The 16,027-nt window shown below is 36.4% G+C and overlaps 1 protein-coding gene across 2 annotated transcripts in view; it reads right to left on the bottom strand.

Annotated features, from left to right (window-relative positions):
• The window catches only part of XRCC4 (X-ray repair cross complementing 4), a 194,817-nt gene that overhangs the window by 100,844 nt on the left and 77,946 nt on the right, over nt 1-16,027 (bottom strand). For both annotated transcript variants that reach the window (XM_081089762.1, XM_081089761.1), the window contains one exon: nt 8,246-8,412. In XM_081089762.1, coding sequence (XP_080945888.1) covers nt 8,246-8,412 — 167 coding nt within the window. The remainder of the gene's footprint in view (nt 1-8,245; nt 8,413-16,027) is intronic.

Here is a 16,027-nt window from a genome sequence, read left to right as displayed (position 1 = left end):
TACAACTTGAAAATTCCAAGCAGTGATTAATGAAACAGCAAATGTGAAACACTATGTATCTTCAATTTTAGATATGTAAGACAAAACATAAAATTCTCTATTATTTCTAACTAGAGGCCCGGTGCACGAAATTTGTGCATGGGAGGGGGGAGGGTATGTCCCTCAGCCCAGTCTGCACCCTCTCCAAACTGGCACCCCTCGAGGGATGTCCGACTGCCCATTTAGGGATGCCCGACTGCCCAGTGTGGGATCGGGCCTAAATGGGCAGTCAGACATCCCTCTCACAATTCAGGGCTGCTGGCTCCCAACTGCTCGCCTTCCTGCCTGCCTGATCACCCCTTAACCACTCCCCTGACAGCCTGATCGACACCTAACTGCCCTCCCCTGCTGGCCCGATTGCCTCCAACTGCCCTCCCCTGCTGGCCTGGTCCTCTCTTGCTGCCCACCCCTGCTGGCCCGATTGCTCCCAACTGCCCTCCCCTACTGGCCTGGTTACCTCCAACTGCCCTCCCCCTGCTGGTCTGGTCCTCCCCAACTGCCATCCCCCTGCTGGCCTGGTCCCCCCCAACTGCCTTCCCTCTGCTGGCCTGGTCCGCCCCAACTGCCCTCCCCCTGCTGGCCTGGTCACCTCCACTACCCTCCCCCTGCTGGCCTGGTCCCCCCCAACTGCCCTCCCCTGCTGGTGTGGTTCCCCCCAACTGCCCTCCCCTACTGGCCATGTCCCCCCCAACTGCCCTCCCCCTGCTGGCCTGGTCCCCCCCAACTGCCCTCCCCCTGCTGGCCTGGTCCCCCCCAACTGCCCTCCCCCTGCTGGCCTGGTCCCCCCCAACTGCCTTCCCCTGCTGGCCATCTTGTATTCACATGGGGACGGCCATCTTGTGTGTTGGAGTGATGGTCAATTAGCATACTACTCTTTTATTAGATAGGATTATTTCTACAATATTCAAATGAGCTGATAATAGTGTACTAATTTTGACAGCCCAGATACACTACATAATATAAAGAAAGCGAACTAACAGAGTTTGCATGTACTTGACATGCATATATAAACCACCATGAATAACCATCTATGTAAAGACTCAAATATAAATTATTTCATATAAAATATGCTGTTAAATTTAATCTAGTTCTGCCTTAGTTTTCTACCATATTGTTAATTTGTGCTTCTGTTGTTCTATGCAAGTATCCTAATATTTTCACTACATGTATTTTTATATATCTACTAGAGGCCCAGTGCACAAAATTTGTGCACTCAGAGGGGGTCCCTCAGCCTGGCCTGCACCCTCTCACAGTCCAGGAGCCCTTGGGGTATGTCTGACTGATGCGGAGGCAGGAGAGACTTCCGCCACCGCCACTCTGCTCACCAGCTGTGAGCCCGGCTCAGGGCTTCTGGATGAGCAGCGCTCCCCCTGTGGAAGTGCACTGACCATCAGGGGGCAGCTCCTGCGTTGAGCATATGCCCCCTGGTGGTCAGTGAGCATCATAGTGACCAGTTGTTCCCCTGTTTGGTCAATTTGCATATTAGCCTTTTATTATATAGGATACTATCTTTTATATATTTATAATATACAAAATATTTTTCATTGAAATTATTAGAAACCCAAGTGTCAAAAAAATTTGATACCTTTGATATATATGCCCGTATGCTTTCAATAACATATCTATCTAGAGATACAAAGAATTAGGACCTCTCATGTTATGAACAGAAACATATGGCAATATATTTTCTGGGAACAATTACAGCACTCTTACAGCACAGTCATGAGCTGGGAACTCATAAAGGCAAAGTGCCTGTGTGTTTTATTGGCTGCTTTATCCTTAGTACCTAGCAGAGTTCTGCATTCAACAGATACTGAGTAGTTATTTATGAGATAAATGAATAAAATCAGTGCATTAACATGGACCCTTATAAGGAAATGGAGAACCAGTGATTCTGAATTTTATATTTTTCACTCCTTTATCAGCTATTCATCATTGTAGCAGTAATACTTTTCATTTTCTTCAGATTCTAAAAAAATATGGTAAATATTAATATCACAGTACTCCTTTCATCAAGCAAAGCTGTCTGAGAAACAAGTAAAGCAAAAAGTGTGTGGCGGGAGGGGTTGGGGAGGGCAAAGGTGAAGAGCTGCCAATATTGATGGCCTATTTTAAGCAGGGCATGTCACTGCATTTGTATTTCAGATGTAAAGTGCTAGGTAAACATTATTTCTCATTTTCTTGTACTATTTTATAATGTAACACAATAATACAAATTTTAAAAAGATAAATAGAACATACATACCATTAAAATACCTGAGTATATAATAATGAAATACTTTAAATCTACACAAAGTAAAAACTAATTATAAAAATATACACTAAAAATCTTGTATAATTTATTATATAAAATTTTAGGAATGGTAACCAATTAGTAATTTATCTGATTTAAATACATATTTAATTTCCATATAAAACACTTCAATAATCCCTGATTGATAGAGTATGTGCACTTAACATGAATTAAAAGAGAAAAAATATATAAAAATGAAATATCATGTAATTTGTCTAAAATGCTGTTCATCTAAATAATTAGTATCATGACCACATTGTCAAAGGCAAAAACATTGCAGTAATAGGAGAACAAACTCACTAGAATGAGTGGTAGCCTATGAGTTAAACTTGCTTAGTCTTAGCTCAAGCTCAGTTGGTTGAAGCTTGTCCTATGCACCAAAAGGTTGCGGTATGGATTCAGGTCAGTGAATACTAGTATGCACAGGTTGCGGGTTCCATCCTAATTGGGGTGCATACTAGAAGCAGTAATTAATGTTTTTCTCTTATATCTATCTTTCTTTCTTTCTCTCTCTCTTCCTCTCCCTCCATCCCCCCCTTCTTCTCTCAAGTGAGGATAAAAAATAAATATACTTGCTTGGTTTTAGCAAAATTTAGGATTTTGTTGCAACCAAATTTCTGACCATCAAACTGGGTAACACTTCCTAAATAAAGCTGGGAAGTGGGGCTTAGCAGGAACAGAGGATTACTATGAAAAATATCAGGAAATAAATTTACTCTTAATTAATCAACAAATTCAGAGAATGCTATCCTTTTATTCACTATTCAGTACTAAAAGGTAATCACCACCTCCCATACCCCATATTTATGCCAATCCTCCTTAGGGCATTAAGTTGCCATGCCTTCCTTGTCTCATGCCAACCCTCCAGCTCAAGAATTAAACATGTATTATTAGTAAGTGGTACCATTCATTAGAAGAGAGACATGGGATTCACTGCTAAGTTTAGAGATACTAAAGGAGAACTCATGTACAACTATATTAGATCACAATTAGTCCAAGGCAAAGCTCAACCCTGATGAAACCATAAATAATTTCAAACAGGAAAAGCCTAAATGATGTTTCATCTTTTCAAAGGTGACTAGGACAAGAGAACAATTATTAAGTTTAATTAGTAACTTAGGACTGAGACATATAAAAAATGAAAAGAATAAAAACTAAATATGAAAAATACTGAATATCCAAAATAAAATATTTCTGATGGGAAAACAAAGAATCTAAGAATAAGAAGTTTAAAAACAACAAAAATATGAACATAAGTAAGACAATTCCATACAGAAATAACATCCAAAATAAAACAACAAATTGAATAATAAACCCAAATAAAACTAAATACATAAATGCGAACATGTGGTACTTAGAAACAGTACAGTAATCCTTGTATTTATAATCAGCTCTGGCAAAATTTATATCCAGGTCAGGGTTGTACAGCATAGGAAAATATAAATAAAATTCAGAGGACAAAGAATGCTGGAAAAGAAAGCAGTGGTAACGAGATTTAATAAGCCTTAAGAACAGAAGATGATAAACATCTGTTCCTCATCCTTTCCGAGGACAGAACAAGAGGAAATGGCCTTCAACTACACCATGCAGGACTTAGATTAGCAATAGATGGAAAGAGGAATTTTCTGACTGTGACTGTTCTTCCACACTGTAATGGGCTACCAAGGGGAGTTGAAGCTATCTCTTGAGGTCTTTAAAAATCAGATTGAACTCATCTTGATATAATGTGATCCAAGCTTGAAGGCAGATTGATGGAATAGAAGAGCTTTTAAGGTCTCTTCTATTCTGATTCAATGTGAATCAACCCATTTCGATCTGCTGAAAATGGCCTTAAATTATACGTTTAATAACTAAAATCAGAATAAAGCTAGAGAGTTTCTAGCTTGATATAGGGATGCAAACAAGAGGCCTATTCAGTAACATGAAACATGAGTTATTTAAAATAAATAGAAAAAAAGTAAAATAAATATAGCTAATAAGCTAAGGGTTTATATACAATATTTCTAATGTTTTCTCTATCTAAACTATACAAAATTAAATTAATCCAGTAATATCACTTATCAAAATGGAACTAAGACCAAAATTATTTAAAAGTAAATAAAAACAACAGCAAATAAATACATTAAGCCTACACATTAAAACTCATTCTTTTTAATTGTACTGTAATCCCTCATTCCTTACTCAAACTTCCTTTACTCTTCACCGTCATCCCAAATGGAAACTGCTTTAGAGTTGGCTCTGATTATTATAATATGTCTATTAAAATATCAAAATATATGCAAAAAATCTCACCTAAAAATAAAGTAAAATTGAATCCAAAATTTCCAGACATACACTATTAAAGATTCATTTTTTTCTTCTAGTCTCTATCTAAAGATACATTTTGCCAATATATTCATATTTTTAGGAATTCATATTTCTCTTCTTAACATATCATAAACATTTTTCATGAAATAAGAAAATGTGTACATGATTGCTTTTTGCTTATATAATATCCTATTGTGTATTAAATATACTTGAAACCTATCTACCATATCTTATAAAGGAATTTTCTGCATCTATTTTATGCTCCTCCTTCTTTCACTCCCCTAGACATACAGCCTGGAACAGTGATGGGAAAGAAATGATTGGATCATGAATGGACACTGATGTAAGAGAAATCAGAGGCTACTAAGAAAACTGAAATGTTGCCAGACCTAAATGATGGCCCCAACTAATGACTCTCTTCTTTCCATGTCCTCAGTGACCTAACTTAATATGTTCATGTCCTATTTCTAATTTCTCTAAGGACTCTTGATCAGTATTGTTACAGGCAATTAGACAGACATAAACAGAGCAAGGATAATGGGCCAGGTATAGAAACTCATCAGGGCAGAAAGCCCAGAATGCCCAACAAGGGGCAAAACTGGGAAAACAAAAACCTCACCTCAGAGTAACCTATCCTCTCCTAGCATATCACTAGTCATGCAGTTTAGACCCTGGGCCTTTCCTTCCTTAAGATAGCATCTAAGCCTCAGGCGCATTTCAGCTCCAGGCCCAGAAAAGCAACAAAACCAGACAAGGGACTTCATGGCTGTCTTAAGACCAGCTACACTGACTAATGAACCCCTGCCCTGGCAGTGACCAATCAGAGGAGACAGGGACCCTGAAAGAGCACACCTGTAAAGCTGATGAATATTCTATTGATGAATATTCTATTGAGCTGATGAATATTCTATTGAGACCCTGGACCATCCCATCCCCTAAGATTTCCACCTGCAAGAGAAAGATAAATAAGCTCAGGATGAAGGACCCAGTGCACGCTCTCCCCCAAAGGAAGACACCCTTGCCATTCCCTTTCCCCTTCTTCCCTCTAAGGGGCCCCATGAAACTTGCAACCAGGGGAGCAATGAGCAGCAGCAGGTCATCCAGGGTTAACCCCTTGAACTGTCTCTGAGGCCCCCTTTCCTCTGACTTCTCAGTAAGCCAAAGCAGCCCAGCCTAGGCTCTCCTGATGCTTCTATGCCCTTCCTCAGTATATTTTTGATACAGCCAATAAATTCTTACTTACTTTGCCACACTTTGTATCTTGATTAAAAACTTTCCTTCAAACAAACAAAAACCAAGGTCTCCTCATCTCCCCAGTAACAGTACTACTTACCTCATGGAAGCTGGAACTGCAACTCTTTGGCTCATTTTCTAATATTCTAAGACTGTTGAGATGGAACACTTAGAAAGTACTGCTTGGCCATGGCCAAGATACAGTTATAGCTCCTTAAAATAGCCCCTTTCTCCGTTGAAAGGAAAATTGAAAATTTGGGGAATAGTAGATAAGCTACTAATCTGACACCTGGTATATAATGAACCTGGAATTCTCTGGAGTGGTCTTTCTTTCCTCGCAGTTTAAAGGGTCACCCCAATAGCACACATCTCCAGCCTCTGAAGATGTCTGACCCAATATTTACAAAAACATAATAGCTGGCACATAATAAGGCAGGTGGTAAGATACATGGCTATGCTTTTGATCAAATAGAAAACCTTTTGCCACAATACCATAAAGACACTTTCTGGCCGAAACCGGTTTGGCTCAGTGGATAGAGCATCGGCCTGCGGACTGAAAGGTCCCAGGTTCGATTCCGGTCAAGGGCATGTACCTGGGTTGCGGGCACATCCCCAGTAAGAGATGTGCAGGAGGCAGCTGATCGATGTTTCTCTCTCATCGATGTTTCTAACTTTCTATCTATCTCCCTTCCTCTCTGTGAAAAATCAATAAAATATATTTAAAAAAAAAAGACACTTTCTGCATAGCTCAGATACAGTGAATCAAGCATCTGTGGGCCACATATTATATGTATCCCTCACACAGTACAGCACAGGGAACATTTTCTCATCTTTGTTCCCTGCTGCTTTCCATTCTATGGCAGTGGTGTTGAATACTGATGAGATAATACCTCTTTCAACCTCTGGCAGACATTTTAAAGCAATTTGTTCAAGTACCAAGGACCCAGTCTGCATTTTTGTGGCCAATTTGTGGATCAAATTTTCTATCATCTTGAGGGTATTTTGAGTTTTAAATATAATGTCTTACCACGAACACAGTACATCTCCTTTAATTTGATTTATTTCATATATAAATAGGCCCCAAAACATGCATTGTAACAGAGATATTTGATATAAATTCAAACATGAATAAAATAGAAGTTAAAGAGAACAATTAACTTATTTTTCTGTATGTTTTCCTAGTATTTATAGATATTTTATTTGGTTTTATTATTTTTATATGATTGGAGATAAAAATTAATTCAGAACTAAGTGAACTACTTTCTTAATTTAATAATTGAGAGCCAAATATAACCCAGGTATTAGAAACTTAATTTTGTATGTCTTGCATTAATAACTGATTAAATAAATACAAATAATTTATTTTAGTCAACCTCATTTTCACATACATATATTGATAATAGCCTTAATTTATTCTTCATATATTCCCCCATACATATATGCTTACTAAAGTCCATAAAATCAATGTCAATGATTGCCCTAAGACGACCCTAAATAGAATGTGTTCTTATGTTTTAGAGCTACTACTGATTTGAATAAAAATTTTTAAAAATCTATTGTACACACTGGAGGTAATAATAATGATCGTTATTATATACATTCCCCATAATTCAGATGTTGCAAGATATCTGTGCACAAACATATGCACATTATACTATATATTTCTCTAGTGTTCACAACATACATTTTATTTTCTTCAAACATCTTTTACACAATAGAGTAGCACAGTTAAACACTGGGACAGCCTAGATTATGCCATAGTTGAGAAAATGTGTAATTAAGAAAAAAAGTGACTTTCCTCTTCATCTTTTAAAAAATAAGAGGTAAAATCTGGAATAAAAGGCTTTCAAATGTCTTTTCCAGTAGTCACAATTACCTCGTCTTTTAAAAATGCTGGTGGTATGAATTTTCAATCAATCAGGAAAAATAAGTTTCTATCAGGAGCCAAGACACACATCATTTGAAACAGTTGCCATTCATATAAAGATTCCAAATAAGGAATAAATCATTCCTTATTTATGTTTCATGTCTCTTTTTATTCACTATTAATCCTGTAATTTGAGCTAAAGTAATCCTTACAAATATCACCTTCCTAAATTTTGATTAATATTAATTGATTCTGATTCCCATTGCCCTATTATTCCTTATCATTTATAAGTTTGCTGTGCAACCAAATACTAGTGACCTAAAAGTGTTAATGTATTACTATAATGTACAAAAGTGACCAATAATTTGGTTTAATTATAATAAGTAAAGGTATAATTAATGACATTTATTTTAAATATATGCTAGTCTATGTTACACATTCACAAATCTTTAACACTAAATGCTCTAAAGAGAGCTTGGTGTTTTTATAATACATTATGCACACACCTTCCTTGAACATCATTCCAATCTCTCAGAAGCCTTTGATTTTCTTTCTGCAGGTGCTCATTTTTGGTTTGGTTTTCTGCAATGGTGTCCAGGCAGTCACAAATAAGTTTTCTAATGACCTCAGCTGGGCTTGTGACTTTCTCTAACTTGAAGGAACCAAGTCTGAACTAGGATGAAAGGAAAATATGATTAGCTTTGGAAGAATATAAAAATTGAGCAGCCCAGTTTTAAATACACATAATTTTTTTCTGGAGAGAAAAAGTTTGATTCAAATACAGCACATTTACCAGATATAGAATGAACAAAAACCTGGGCAACTTCATTCTTTCTTATTAAAGTTTATCACATAAAGCAACACAAAACCTAACCTCCTAGCAGAAAACAACATAAATGCCATGTGAGGCTATTATCATGATTGCTACAACCTTATTTAAATCATTCTGCTGAGATTAAGATAAGAAATTACACATGAGAATTCTTAATGCTAATTTCTGTTAATATTGAAGGTAAAATTGAATAATTGACATAAGCTATTTCTGAAGGAAGAAAAATTTTGGTAATAGCTAAAATAAGTGTAGGGTTTTAGGAAACTGATAAACCTGGGGACACCACACAGTATCAAAAGCAATAATTTATTACTATAAATTATAAATAATAAAGAACTTAATTCTTCTTCTAGTGGGCACTTTAAAATAAGATAGTATGATATAGTTTTAGTTATAGTTATGGAATTCTGAAGGATACACAGGTTCTCATTTGGTAGATAAAAATACTGAAAAGCAATTAATAATAATTACAATTATCTTCACTACTAACATTATAATTATTGCAAGTACCAGTAAGATTTTAAAAATAAATATTATATAGCTGCCATGTCTTGCAGTGGAAGGACCACTCAAGCACAGCACAAATATAAATTTATCTAATCATCACCAAAATGGAACTGATATACATTTTATAGATATAAACTGGAGTTCAGAGTAGTTATCTAATAGAGTGAAGGAATCAAGTCAAGATCCTACTCTGTTATGCTGTTCGGCTGTTTCCTGACGTAAGAAGATATCCTAACTAAACAACTAGGAAGAGGAAACATGAGGCTCAGAACCTCCACAGAGAGATTCTGATGACACTGAGTGGCACAACTGAGAGAAAAACTGAGCATATTCTGGTTTTGTTTTGTTTTGTTTTAGCCTTCTAGATTAGTAATTTATACTATAGCATTTATCTAATAAGAACATTTCCAAATGTCTTGCTTTAAAAAGAATATTTTTATAAATGTTATATACATATTGAGGAATATGAAACAGTGGTTGATAATTCTGAGGCAAATCCCTATGAGTCAATTTACAAATAAAACTATAAGTCACTAAAGTAAAAATACAATGTTTACAATCTGAAAAACATTTCAGTTTATTCCTGTAAATTAGCATCCTTTGAATGTTTACACAGAATAACTTTTCTGGATAAATTGTGTTTACTAATTTACTTTAAATTTTCAGAAAGAAAATGTCTTGATATTAAAGAAACCCTGCCAAAGGCTAAATACTGATTATTTCTACATGTTGAGACACATTTATTTATACTAGCTTTAATTCTACAGGGGAAAAAAGAATATTTATATTCATTAGTATTATTATAGGCACACTTTAGAGGACTGAATAGCCAAAATTAAAATTGTGTGTGTGTATGCTAATGTATGCTTAATCTTTTAATTTTTTTATCTTATCTCTTCCTGTTTTTTTAACACAAGAAGGAGAATCACATTAGAAAAAAATGGTCCTTTAATTCAATTAATACATTCAGTTGTATCAGGCTTATATATGTAACTAAATTAAACAATTTGGACAATGTTTACCAAAAAAAAAAAAGACTTGGAAAAACCAAGAATTATCATTTATTCCATTAAAATTATTTCAGGCAATTTGTCACATCTGATTTATATATCTTAAACTTAGAATTAAATGACCAAAAGCACTTGCAATTTTCTCATATAATGAAACAAGAGTCCATTTAACAAGCTTGTAAGTTTAAATAAGAAAATTTTATCTATGTAAGGAATATATAAGTTGAAAGTAAATTTGAGTATTTACCCTGAGAAGCTTCTCTTAGTGTAAACATATATGCACACAAAATAAAGATCATCTGTAGAGTATTACTTTTCAAGTCAATACAAAGTAGAAGAAAAATTAAGCTTATTTTATTTTTAGACAACAGATTACATTATCAGTAAAATATAAACATAAAAAAGTGATTTTTTAATTCATCACAATTGTCAGGCAGCTTTTACTAAGATGCATATTTTTAGAAAGGAAAGAGTTTTCATCACTTTAAAGTTTCAACAATGACAAATGAATAATTAATTTGTGCCACATTTTAATCCTGAATAAAGTAATTGGTAAAATACAAATACACAGATAAACTCAAGTCCAGCCCCAATCCTTCTATCTTAGATGGCAAAGGAAGAAGGAACCAATTCTAAATCACTCATTACAATCAACTTCTTTCAAAACATATATACGTTTCAAATGTATATATTCAAAATTCCAAAAGAGATTCTTATATCATTTCTTGGCTATTCAGTATAGAATAAACTTAAAATGTCACTGCTTCTTAACAGTAGGCAACTATTTTTTGTTTCTATTTTCTAATTATATTCCCTAATTTTGTCCTTTAACAAGTGTGAACATCTGTTATTCCAAACAATAAAAATGAACAAAAAGTATATCGAAACTCAATCCAAGAAAAGGATTTTACTTAAATATTATTTCTTTGAAAAATTCTGTTCAGTATGAGTGACTCTCCTGGACCATTTTGCTTACATACACATTACAGGCTCAGTGCACGAAACTCATGCACAGAGAGGGGTTCCCTCAGTCCAGCCTGTACCCACTCCAATCGAGGTCCCCTCGGGAGATGTCCGACCGCTGGTTTAGGCCCAATCCCTGTGGTCGGGCCTAAACCGGCGGTCGGACACCCCTTTCACAGTCTGGGACTGCTGGCTCCTAACCACTCACCTGCCTGCCAGCCTGATTGCCCCTAACTGCCTCTGCCTGCCTGCCTGATTGCCCCTAACTGCCTCTGCCAGCCTGCCTGATCGCCCCTAACTGCCCTCCCCTGCTGGCCTGATCAAGCCCCCAACTGCTCTCCCCTGCCGGCCTGATCTCACCCCCAACTGCCTCTGCCTGCCTGATCACCCCTAACTTCTCTCCCCTGGTGGCCTGATTGCCCCTAATGCCTCTGCCTGCCTGATCACCGCTAACTGCCCTCCCCTGCTGGCTGATCTTGCCCCCAACTGCCCTCCTCTGCCAGCCAATTTGGTTCTGATTGGTCAGTTTCTATGCCAGTCAGCGTCAAAAATTCCGCCTCCTAGGCAGCCATTGGCTCTTCAGTTGACCCAGATTTGGTTCTGATTGGTTATTTTCTATGCCAGTCAGCATCTCTGGGCCTATTAATGGGGCCTGATCAGAAAGGTGGGGCTGATCAGCAGTCCCAGTGGAGGCCTGAAGAGAAATGGAGGCGTGGCTGTTGGCCAGGCTGGGAGAGAAAGACAAGTTCTGATCAACGGCTGCCACAGAGGCTACGGATCAGACCTTGCCTCTCTCTCTGCAGGCCTCTCTCCAGGCCTGATCCGCAACCCCCTAGGCAGTCAGTGCTGGGTCGCCATGGCAACCCAGCACTGACTTCCAGTCTGGTTGAGCCTTGGGTAGTTATGACCCTGGCTCTTTATTATATAGATGGGTCAGAACAGAGAAGGAAACACCCTTCCACTTTCACGACTGCTGTTCCAGCCTGCCCACATCATTACAGATGCAAGGCTCCACTTGCCCATAAGCACTGAATTTCGATGAGGACTTCAATATCAGGCTGAATGAATTCAGAGGCAAAAAGTATTTCTGTGCTCTAATCTATATTCAGCCTATCCTTATCCTGCCACTCAAATGAAAAGTGGCAACGAAGGAAAATATTGTTTATAAAACTAGCAAATTTGCACAAAAGCTATATTGTACGGTTGGGTCAATTTTAAATTCTTTAGCTTTTTGTTTGACAAGTAAGGCTATTAGCATTACTGTTCTTTATTTCTTAGTTCTGTCATTTCAAAATAATCTACAATATAAAATCTTGGCTTCAAATGGTACACCAGAATCAGAAACCACAAATTAAAGACATTTTGGAAGCATATTTCTTCCTTAGAAGCATGGGCAAAAATACGTTTCTTTTTGTAGCCAGTTCCAAAGATCTTTTGAGGAATTCAATGTACATCTATACTGAGCACCTCAATCAGTCTACAATCTAAGATTTAAGCTGTCTTTATTTTTCTATGTAAAAAAGTTGAGAACAATTAACTTTCTAAATGTAGTTAATCATGGTAGGTTACACTAGACAAATACATAATTGCATATGCATAGTTGTAAAATTCTAGTAATACAGGAAATCAGTTATATTAGGTAATAAATAGGAGAGTAAACAGTATTACTTTGGCCTAGTTATATTAATCATCAACTGTAAGTATTTTGAATCAATCGTATTTTCACTAAGACCTTTTTATCATGAACTCTTTGGTTCAGTGACATGCTCAAATGTTTATTTTAGATTTAAACAAATAAAACATTACAAATGAAACTTCTAAAGCAGTAACAGAACTGAGTTGACAACTGGTCACATTTATCTCCCAAGGTAGCTAGAACTGAGAAAAGAATACTGATAAGAACGAAAGAGGCAAGAGAACTATATTGTGAGAGTACTAATCTTACTTTTCCAACCATTTTCTTGTCCAACTTCCTTAAGGCTCAAAAAAATGCTTAAACATCTCAGACTACATAATCAAGAAGGCTCTGCAGCCCTAGCTGGTTTAGCTCAGTAGATAGAGCTTCAGCCTGTGGACTGAAGGGTCCTGGGTTGATTCTGGTCAAGGGCACATGCTCAGTTTGTGGGCTTAATCCCCAGTAGGGGGCGTGCAGCAGGCAGCCGATCAATAATCCTGTCTCATCATTGATGTTTCTCTCTCTCCCTCTCCCTTTCTCTCTTAAATCAATCCAAATATATATTTGTTTTAAAGGAGGCTCTGCATGTTTTACATCCCATAGGTTCTTAAAATCAAAATGCAATAATCTAAAAGAAAAAATTGGGCTGAGCTCTAATTATAGTACTTCAAATTATTAGCATTTCAAGACCATGTTATATGCTTTAATATATTAAGTATCATCTAAGAATTCTTATTTCTGTCTTCAAAATTGTAAAAATTCATTGATGGGAGTCAGAGAATCCTTGAGAACAAAAATCCAACAGTCTATGTCAGGGGTGGGCAAACTTTTTGACTCGAGGGCCACAATGGATTCTTAAACTGGACCGGAGGGCCGGAACAAAAGCATGGATGGAGTGCTTGTGTGAACTAATATAAATTCAAAGTAAACATCATTACATAAAAGGGTACGGTCTTTTTTTTTTTTTTTTTTTTAGTTTTATTCATTTCAAACGGGCCGGATCCAGCCCGCAGGCCGTAGTTTGCCCACAGCTGGTCTATGTGGTTAGGGAATAATAGAAGTTACTTTTACTTAGAATGACTATAAATTTTCACTCCATTAGTATGTTAAAATACAGGTAATAAGTCTTTTGGCTTACAGGAAATATAGTGAAATCTATATTTATCTTAGTCTAATTAGGAGTTTTAATTAACAATGAAAAATTATTCTATATATAAATTCAGAATCAACTAGAAGGCTTTCTTATAGTAACTGGTCAAATTAAAACACATCATGTTGACATTAGAAACATTTTGAACAAAATTTTTTATAAAAACTTGTATTAACTATAACTCTATTGTCCTTAAAATCGGTTATCATCCTATATAATAAAAGACTAATGTGCAAATCGACCAAATGGCAGAACGACTGGTCACTATGACATGCACTGACCACCAGGGGGCAGACACTCGATGCAGCAGCTGCCCCTTGGTGATCAGTGCACTCCCACAGGGGGAGCACCACTCAGCCATGAGCTCTGAACTGGGCTCACAGCTGGAAAGCGCAGTGGCGGTGGCAGGAACCTCTCCTGTCTCTGCGGCAGAGCAAAGGATGTCTGACTGATGGCTTAGGCCCAGGGGGAGCAGGCCTAAGCCATCAGTCAGGAATTCCCCGAGTGCTCCTGGATGGCACAGGCCAAGCTGAGGGGACCTCCCCCCCCACCCCCCCAGTGCACGAATATTCTTGCACTGGGCCTCTAGTAAACTAATAAACTCAACACTAGTGATCCTTTAAGTCATAGAAATACAAAGTATCTTTAAATCCTCAATTTAAATAAAATGAGAAAATATGAAATGAACACAAAAAATGCTCATTTATTTTATAGTTTATAAATTTATTTTTAAAGTTTTTAAAAGCTTAATAATTATATTTTTAAACTACAGATTAAAAATTATTCTGCCATATATTGTCATTCAAAAGTATTTACTAAGAATCCAAAAATCTTTACTTATAATTTTGTAATTTACTGGTAATGGCAGATCTCTAAAGGAAACAAATTTCTATCCAAAATATTTAAACACAAAAACTGGTAACATTTACTTTGATTCATTTCCTTAGTTACTTAGAGACAAGATAAAAACAAATTATTGTTCTAAAAACATTTAAAAATTTTAATGTGTTTTTAGGTGAATACTTACATAACAGAAAACATGTTTATAAGCTATAAAATTTAGCATCTAATTTTGATGAGATTAAGAAGAATTGGAAAGTACAATGAATGCTAATGATGCATTTAATTGCATTTTCTTGCAAAGAGAAAAGTAATTAAATGTTAACAATAAGGTAGTTTCAGTTCAGGTACTAATAGCAAAGTAAGCTGCATTAGACTAACCCTGGTGGAGATAATATTTATAAACACTGAACCAGGAAAATACAAAACAAAAACCTAAAAACAAAAAACAAAAATCTATTTATGGAACTGGAAAAATGACTGAGAGAAGGCAGCAATTGGAGAGTCCTCAAAAGAGGATGAGATCCATATTTATATGACTGTTTCTCACAGGGCACTCCTCACTCCTAGAGCTCATGTACAACAAGCAGAAACCACACTTGCTGACGTGAAAGGTGTCCAAGGATGGAATTCTGGGCTATATACACACACTAAATAAATAGTTTGAAAATAGGAGAAAAAACTCAGAGGATCAGTACAGTATAGGATCAGTTACAATCCCCAGAATAAAATTAGACAAAAAAGAAAACAAAATGGAGAAAGAATTTTGAAAGTATTAGAAGAAATGCATGAACTAAAAGATTTAAATTAACTGATAGAAAGGGTCTACTATAAGGTCCAGCACACTGGATTAAAAGAGAACTCATATCAAGACATATCATCATTAAATTTTAGAACATGTCGGACAAGAGAATCCTAAAAGATTCCAGAGCAATAAAATAGGTTACCTATGAATGATTAGGAATCAGAATGGCACTGGATTTCTACAGCTCTTCTAGACATCAGAAGTCAGTTAATTAACGTCTTCAAAATAATGAAGACATATTCAGAGAATATGTTCCACCAATGTGATGAAATAAACCAAATTATAACATAACATTCTTCTAATAATAAGTAATATTTAATGAGTACTTACTATGTTTTAGGAATTATGTCAGTTAATACAGAAGTCTCTGTGGGACTAATAGAAATAAATTCAGATTTTGAGCTCTGTATCTAAGACTAAAATAGTATAAGGAGCCCTGGTCAGTGTGGCTTAGTTGCTTGGACATCTTCCCATGCACTGAGAGGTCACTGGTCAGGGCACATGAC

The sequence above is a fragment of the Myotis nattereri genome (assembly GCF_964212035.1).
Source record: "Myotis nattereri genome assembly, chromosome: 4".
Classification (NCBI taxonomy): domain Eukaryota; kingdom Metazoa; phylum Chordata; class Mammalia; order Chiroptera; family Vespertilionidae; genus Myotis; species Myotis nattereri.
This window is presented reverse-complemented; position numbering and strand designations above follow the sequence as displayed.